The sequence below is a fragment of the Malurus melanocephalus genome, unplaced genomic scaffold (assembly GCF_030028575.1).
Source record: "Malurus melanocephalus ecotype Western Australia unplaced genomic scaffold, MMel_1.1 scaffold_0, whole genome shotgun sequence".
Lineage (NCBI taxonomy): Eukaryota > Metazoa > Chordata > Aves > Passeriformes > Maluridae > Malurus > Malurus melanocephalus.
Window position 1 is genome coordinate 2,846,519 of NW_026623232.1, and position 9,074 is coordinate 2,855,592.

A 9,074-nucleotide genomic window follows, 5' to 3' on the forward strand; every position below is an offset into this window, starting at 1 on the left:
GTGTCTCTTTACCTCAATATGACTTTTATTTGTTGTTAATCAACAGTACCCATCTTTCAGCATTCGTAATGTGTACTCCATTTCTGCACCTGAGTGGAACAGGGCAGTGCTTCACACCATATCAGTTGCACCCATCTGCAGCAACACAATGCCCATCTGTCACATAAGATTATCCTTTACAGTGCTATGCTCCTTTCACACCTATTTCTTTTTAATATTGACGGATGTACAAATATATTTCTTACAAAAATTTGTCAAGAACACCTCACTGTAAGATTCTCTGGTGTTTTCCTTCATAGGGCTGCTAAGAAACCAGAAAAAATAGAGAAACCTCACAGCCAATTGGCCCAAACCAATTGCTATGTAATAATTTTTGACAAGAAATAAAAGTATTTATATAAATATATATATGTAGGTGTATATATATCTACACATTAGACAAACAGTGTGTATATACATATATTAAATTATATAACTGATTCAATCCATACATACACTACACAGCTCCTGGCCTGTTTGTGGCTCCAGCCTGATGTCCTGCAATACAATCAATGTCTGCTTTGGTCACAGCAGGTCTTTCTGCAAAGGTTTGTAATAAACAATTCTAAAGTACCCAGCTCTGGAGGCAGCCAAGAAGCCTGTGCAGAGCCAGCTCTGGGAGCCCCAGGGCCTCCAGCACAGCGAGTCAGCCCAGCTCCGTCTGCCTGCCTCAGGAACTGGAATTATCACTTCTTTTATATGACACACCTAATGCATTTTTAAAGGCTTATTTCTAATGATACCATCTAAACCCTAAGAGCTATTAGTATTATAAGATTGACATACAGTCACTAGCAGGTCTGTCAGGTAATTAATTCTTTTTCTCATTTCTCACCAATTTTTACCCCAATTTTATCTATATTACTAATGTCTCAATTGTTATCAACATGTTTGAAAAAAGCATAATTGACCAGTTGCCTCCAAATGATATTTACACTGCCTTTGACCTCCAGCTTGCACAAAAAGAGCTTACAGTTCTATCACAGAAGTTATGATTCCCCCAACGAATATGACAGTAAGGCAGACTGCAGTGGGAAAACTTGGTAGTCTTATGATTTACTTACTATTATCCAAATGTAATGATTAATTAAATCCTTACCAATACCCTTACTTTAAAGAAAGTGACCTCTACTTTGTAATTATCACTTGAACCATCTCGTCACAACCTTACCAAAAGGACACAGTGCAAAAACTTTCTTCTAGAAATTTAAACTTTAGTAACACATCGTATTTTATTAATGAAATTACTCCATCTTTAACAAAGTATTCAGAATCTAAAAGGAACTGTCCAAGACTATAAAATTCTTGATCTATACTAAAAGAAATACTGTAAAGAAATACTGAAAAAGATTGTACTCAAATTAGAAAATTGAATTCAAGTATGGTATCAATCAAGCCAACATAATGCAAATAACTGGAAATTCTGTTTTTTCTCAACAAAAAGCAGACAGCTAATAAAAGACAGTATATCAAAGCCCTTTTAAAAAAACCTTTCATAATTAAAAATGATGCTTATTTTTAGTGCCACCACACAGAAGAGATTTTCTCACTTTCATACAAATAACTTATCTACTGCTGAGAAAGAGGTCATCAGTCATGGTAGTAGTTTGCAAAGAAAGATCACAATCAAGTGTTGATTTAATCCACGGAGAGACTGGATTTATGCTATGTTACTTCAAAAAGAGTACGTTAACTTATACTATCTCCATATATACACTTAAATGCTTACATACAACTCTGGATACATTTAAATAAAACCACATAAAATACATCACAAAAAATAACAAAAAACATGATGCCAAAAACCTACCCATGTTTTGTCGGGCAATTATTAATAAGCGAAAACACTGAATTAGAGAGAGACTCCTACCAACTTCAGTAAAGCTCAGGTTCATCAAGGAAGTTTAAGGCTCACTGTTTATAGTTCTCAAAATAACAACAGAGTTTTTAATCAAATACTCATGAAGTTTTTTAACACAGGGGAGAACACTCTCTTCTCACCAGTACACCTCTGAGAAAATTAAATAAATCTAGAAGACAGTATCTCTATCGATACTGTACATCTACAATTTTGGATGTCAACAGATGTGCATAAAAGACATAATTACTAATTACATAATTACAGTACCAATTATTACTGGGCCATTAAAATCACAGTTCTTTGGTCAAGTATCACTTTTGGAAAGTTCTGAGAAAAGCAAGCAGCACTCAGAAACACATTAATTTCTCCGAGAAAGTTTTGCATCAAAGCTCTGCTTTTAAACTTTTATTTTTTAAACAACAACAACAAAAAAAATTGTCCACTTAGGAAAGTTGTCACCATCTTACATTTCAGAATACAAAACTGAAAAAAATCCCTATTAAAAAAAAGACAGGACTTCAGCCAAGTATTCAGCTACTTATTGCTGTAGTTGTAACTCAAGTCCATTGAAACCCCTATGTTTTGGTCGTTTGTAGCGAAAACATGTTTGGAACACTAGCAGCAATAGAAAACCCCTTGAAAACCTAGACATAGTTACACTGTTGAGTGAAAATCAGCAGAAACCGTAGCCATTGGAACATAATAAAGCATCCTGTAAAAGTACAATTGAATCGGCAGCTAGAAAAACAGGGTTGATTTAAAGTGCTATCCCAAAGCCTTATGTGGGGCAATGTCAGTAAAGAAAAGTCCATTTCCCCCCCGCCACCAGATAGAGCCCAGAACCACAGCACTACTTCAAACACAACAAATGCAGTTTCAGTCTGCTTCAATGCCTCATCTCCCCCACCCTCCAACAGGTAGAATACAGAAACTTGAAATAATTGCTAACTCCAAATTTAGGTGATATGCACAAATATACTGTTGAACAAAGTTTGGACAGCAAACAGTACACCTGAGTTCAGTCATACAAACTAACTTTTGTAAATAGCATTAGACGAATATATCCACGTCTCTAATATGAATCTAGATGTATTTCCTTACAAAACGCATTAATAGAAATATCCAGGCAAATACATACCATACAATAGCAAAAGCTTTAAGCCCCATTTAATAAGATGACTTTCTGATTAAAAATAGAAGGCAATTAAGATTTACTCAAAATTACAATTAAGAAAAGCTTTCACAGTGCAATATTGAAACGGTCACAAAGTTAAGAAAATACTCATATCAAAGTACAATCACAATGTTAAAGTAGACAAAACTACTATACAAGGGCATATCCTGTAAAATTAAAAGGAATGAACACAACATAGGGGACACCTCACGTCCCTGCTCTACATAGCACTTTTCCTAGTCTTCAGAGTCATAATCGTGTCTTTCAGACATCGGTAGAAATCTTGTTAAAACTAAGAGGTTCGTTCTTCTTTGTAGACCAGATTTCAAAGCCCAGTTACTTCTTGAAAACACGTTCTTCATCACTGCACAATTTCAAAGTAGTGCAATATTGCCATGATGTGCTGAGGCATGAACACATAGCCTGTGTACAGTGCCATTCCAACAATGGAAACTAACATGGAATCTGAATCACAGTTGAGGAAAAAAGCACTTGAAACAGAAACTGCACAAGATGTCACAAACTATAGCATTAGAACTTTAGTGGTTACTATAACACTACATTTCTAAAACCAACAAGATCAACTCCATTCAGCAATTACAGCCAGAGGCAAAACCTACTTAACACTGAAAACCAGAAGAAGCAATCAGCTGGATTGCAAAGGATGCCTTACAAGCTATCCACTGTCTTGTCACTGACACCACAGGACAGGCCAGAACACGAAGTGTGATGGAGAACAGAAAATGGACACTGAGAAAACATGTTTTCACTTTCATCTTTTTAGATGTTGAGGCAAGTCTTGCAGAAGCCAGCCCCATTCAGCCAAGCCGAAACATGTCAACCACCACAAAAATCCAAAATAAAACAAAACTACAATATGAGTAGCTTTATTGAATACCATGAGTAGCTTTATTGAATAATACATTCTTATTTGTGGATGACCCCCTTTTTAAGCAGATAGCATTAGATGTTTTCTAACTATTTCACTCACAAAGCCTCAGAGCATCAGCATAGCCTTTGAGTTAAGGTGTGTGCTTAAATAAACACATTTATTAATACTTTACTATGCAGATTGCACTGCAAAACAAACTTCACATGAAGCTATCAGCCAAAAAATCTTCAGATGACCGCTTTATTAGTTGAACTCTAACAGGAACTTCTGTAAAACTTAGAGAACTGAGACAATAGCTTATAAGATACATGTACAACTGTTCTTTTATCAAGCCCGAGGGCTCTTGAAGCTTTATCTAAACAAATTCTGGCATCAGACTACTGAAAGATTATTGTTTCAGAAAGCCTAAGGTTTCAGAAATTTCAAAGTACTCAAAACGAATAAAAAACTGTTGATTTCATCCAACTACCTGCAGAGATTCAGTAAACTTAGCCAGAAACACTATAAAATGCACTGGAGATTAACAAGCATGATAACACCACAGCACTACTCAGTTTCCACAGGTGAAACCAGAGGAGCTGCGCGTGCTCTGCGCTTTCCTGGAATCAAGCCACCACAGCACAAGCGGAACAAGCGCTCTATGACCGACTTGCCCACAGCAGAGCAGAGGTATGAGGTGTGCCTATTAGAGCTGCCTGGTGTATTTATAGTCCCAGAAGATTATACAGTCAGAGATACTAAAATGAAGGTCAACTCATAAATCCACATTTCCGTATCAGTGCTCACTTGTGATGCTGGAGCATGGGCAGCAGCCATGCTGAACAGCCACACACCGTTAGTTCCCAAGGCTGCTGTGTCTGCACTGCACCTGGCAGACGTGGCCCACCCACAGCCAAAGCATCCCATTTGAGGACAAAAAACATTTTTTGCTGATCTGAGATCACAGGCAATACCTGTGCCAATCATTACATTTGTATGTTATGTGGCAATTACAATATGAGCATTTTATAAAAGTAAACATGCACATACTTTCATTTACTTAAATATTTTGCACAAGTTAAAAAGGAAAAAAGATACTGATGAGTAATATGACTGAAGGGAAAACAAAAATTATGTTTCCTCACTAATACAGGCATGGCATTAAAGGAAGAAGGTATGTTAGCAAAGAATACAACAGAAGAACCCCTACCTGAACAATTACGCACAGTAAGTCTACAAAAACTTATTACTTCTCTTTTCCAGCGGTCTCCATTTCTACTGACTTGACACAGGAAAAATAAATTGACTGATCACACTGCTGCTATTTGGACAACCACTTTTCCATAACAAATGTTTCTTTACAAAACTGAGCAGAATGTCAGTAAAAGCAGCCTCTTGCTACTGCTTATAGCCTTCTCTTTGTTAGTTTTAATTAATGTGTCTCTCTGCCTCTCAGCGTTAACTGGAGATGGTTCAGGGTCATTCATATTGAGACATCATTTTAAGTCAAGACCAAGCAGTCACACTTCAGAGAAGAATATTTGTGATGCCACAGCAATACTTAAGAAAATGCACTGCCTGTATGAAAAGGCCAGGTAAATAAGAAACTTATAAACAGTCTTTATACGGATGCCTTTACATGAGCACCTGTGAAGTTCTTCCACTCCAAAACAGCCGAGCAAATTTACCAGCTCGAGGATTAAATACCCATGCAATAAAAGCCTTGTGACAAAGCAGCATGAAAGCCTACGCTTGCAAGGTTCTGCAGCGTGCACATTTACTTTCCTCTAGGCAAAAATACAAAAGAAATCATTAAAGACACCTGGCCTTAACAAAAAGCTCGGGATTTCCGTGCAAAAGAGAGAACTACCGTAACTCTAGAGATATAAACTTATGCCGGAGGAGAAACGGACTAGGTCGCCAGACGCTCGGCCATAGCATGCGGAACAGTTGAGTGACGATTATTCCCAGCTCGGGCAGCATGCTAGCTTGGGGGTGAGGAGCTGAGCTCCCACCAGCGACGAAGGGTCAACCCTCGGTCCCGAGCGGAGGCTGCCGCTCCTCTGCCCGCCGCGGGATCTGACCGCGCCCGGCGCCTCAGCCCCGCTCTGCTCCCGGCCCGGCCCGGCCCCGCTCCCCGCCAGCCCCAGCCAGCCCCGCCGGCGGCAGCGCCCTCAGCATGAGCACGGCCCGGGCGCCCCCCGAACACCGAGCAGGGCCGGCGGAGCCGCCACACCCGCCCGCGGCCTCAGGGCAGCCCCAAAGCCAGCGCCGGACACAGCGCGACAGGAGGGGGGACAGCCCCCGGCCCCGCACACACACCCCCTCCGCCCCGCCAGGCCCGGCCCGCAGAAGGATACTGAAGACGGTACGCTCCCAGGGCTCCAGCATGTAGAGCGCGGTGACCAGCAGGTACTGGTAGTACAGCCACGACATCTGCTTCCACGCCGAGCCCAGCGCCATGGCGCTCCCCCGCCCGCCAGCGGCCCCGCACCGGGCCCAGGCCGACCGGAGACGGGGGCGGTGCAGCCGGGACCGCCCTCCCCCGGCCCCGCCCTGTGCCTGTGCCCGCCGGCCGCGGCCGCCTGCAGGGAGGCGCTGGGGCCTGTGGGGCCGGAGCGCGGCGGCAGTGTGGAGCTCCCGGAGTCGGGGAGAGCGGCAGCGCGGTACGGCGGAGGCGTGCTCAGCTTCGCCGGCCCTTCCCGCTGAACKCCGACATCGGGCCCGATCTCATTAAATTACACGGCTGACCCTGAACCTCGTAACCTCCCAGCCTGAGTCACACCGAGGAGATGGTGCTGCAACCTACTTTCTCTCATCGTTTTTAATCTAAATTGACGTTCTGGGAATCACGGAAGATCCGAAGGCTGTGCTTGGCAGGGCCTAAAGAAGGCATGTTTAAAATCGTCTGCATGAGTCTTCAGCTTCGTTCCACTGTCAGAGGGTAAAGCCCACCCMAAAAAACTGACTCAGATAAATGCTGCTTTGAAGACGGGCCAGCTCTGGCGAGATTAATCCATRTGAATAGAAAAAACAAAGAGGTGATAAGGCAACTGTTTACTGTAACAGTTCCCAGCTTTGCACTTTCCTACAGCACCCGGAGCCAGAAAACAGAGGGTGTGGGACAGCCCTGCCCTGACTGCTAATTGGCCTAAGAGAAGTTCCCAGAGACTGGTGTGGGAATTCGTGATTAGCAAGGCCCTTGGCGGTTTATTCTATAAGGCACGCGTTTGAAAGCYTGCTGGAAGGAGACATACACAATCATCAGGCACCTTAAATCAGCAGAGCATGTGTTGCCACCTCCRGGCACTGAGGCCAGGCCACCAGTCTGGACCACACATTCAAAGTGTGCACAGCATAGATCAGAAACTGGAAATGATCCACTATACTCACTCTGTTTAGTAAATCAATTTGCAATTATGTYGCTGAACATTGTGATTCTGTCCTTGTAGCCACCCCTCCTCTACCTTCACCTGTTTCACACAATGAAAAATAAAGAAATAAAACCACAGGAGAGTGCACACATACATTATTTATACAGCTGCAAAATTACAACTACAGGACCAGGAGATAACTGAAAAAGAAAAGAGCAGCTGGTAAAGAAAACTTAAGACTGTACTTTTTGCATGGCAAAAAGGAATCTGAAATGGGGTTTAATTCACCCTGAAGACAATTAGACACCTTTATCTATGCAGAATTATTTCAACACAAGGAGAAATGAGAGCATTCACACAGTAAATACCCCAACACAACTGCCCATGGGAGCTGTTGCCCCTATCCAAGTCTGCTGTTGCTTGTTGCAGTTGCTGCTGGAAGAGTCCTGTCTTGGTGTTGCTGCTTGAGTACACGGTAGTAAAATGAAAGGCGCCTTTCTGTATAAACATGTCCAAAGTTCAAGGACAAGTGGGATATTCAGCACAACTAAATCATTACTCCCCTTCAAAGCTRCAAGAACATTATCAACGTGGAGCAAAGAGTCCTCAGTCCTCTCAGCTCCTATCTGCAGAGCTTCCTAACAAGCTCTGCAATTCAAGTGGAAAAGCAAGAAAAATGCAGCAGCAAGAAAGGACCTGTGATGAGAGGAAAAATAATGCCTASAGGCATGTTGGCTTGAAAATCTGCATCTGCCCTAACCCACCAAGGAGGTGGCCCCTTATACTTTTTGGTATGGTGCATACTCATGAGGTTTTTTGCTAGTTACTCCCCTATGGAAATGGACAGTATTCCTCTGTATAGTTTCCCCTCCTTCACCAGCTCCATTCTATGCCTCCTTAGGGACTGTCATCATGTAATTGTTCCTCCTGATACCACCTGCATTGACACTTGAGCCCCTGAACTACATTCTCACGCGCTCATGTTTCCAGCAGGTCAGTGCAAACATCCTTGACCTGGCGCTACAGACAGCCTTTGTGTTTCACCTGGAAAGTGAAGAGAGCTAAATTGAGGCCAGCATGCTCTAGAGCACAGACCATATCCCCTGTTACATGTGTTCCTCCACACTTCTACCAAGAAAGTTCTTCGTACATTCAAATTTTTCTGTATACACTTCTTGGCTCATGGCACACAGTAAGAATTTATCCCACTTTAGGTGATCCCACAGCCATCTGATACTGCAAGTCAGAGACTTCACTAATGAGTCTGACTATAGGTAGCAAAGATGAGATTGAATTCTTGTTTCATGCTTATCCCAAGCCTCAGAACCACTATAGCTCCATTTTGTTCATAGGTTGCAAATGCAGAGGAAGGCGTAGCAKACTGACCAAACAAAAGTTCAGCAGATGCATCAACAGTTCTCCACTTCATCAAGCAGAGGTTAATTTGAAAGGTTTGAGGTTGATTTGAAAATAGTAATTCAATGTTTTTCTTATGTAATCCTGACAGAAGAAACAGTTTATTCCTTATCTCATGTAACAGAATGGGTGTGTGTATATTAGTAAAATACCACACCAGAGACTACAAAATGTAACCAAAGAGTCACAAGGTTTTATTATAATCCAAGGCACAAAAGATGTTATTCAGGTTCCTACCTCCTAAGTTTAAATATTTCTGACAATTCCTCAAAGCACATATGACAAAATTATTCCTAGTACTACGAGRAAAAAAAAAAAACCMMMAARRWKRRRAWTTTT

The 9,074-nt window shown here is 41.9% G+C and overlaps 1 protein-coding gene across 1 annotated transcript; it reads right to left on the reverse strand.

Moving 5' to 3' along the window:
- Positions 1 to 2,290: 2,290 nt before the first annotated feature.
- On the reverse strand, positions 2,291 to 6,481 carry SPTSSA (serine palmitoyltransferase small subunit A). Its single transcript, XM_057364050.1, has 2 exons — positions 6,306 to 6,481; positions 2,291 to 3,539 (listed from the first exon to the last, which is right to left on the reverse strand). The coding sequence occupies exons 1-2, from the start codon at positions 6,406 to 6,408 to the stop codon at positions 3,436 to 3,438; spliced, it is 207 nt and encodes a 68-aa protein (XP_057220033.1). The 5' UTR covers positions 6,409 to 6,481; the 3' UTR covers positions 2,291 to 3,435.
- Positions 6,482 to 9,074: the final 2,593 nt, after the last annotated feature.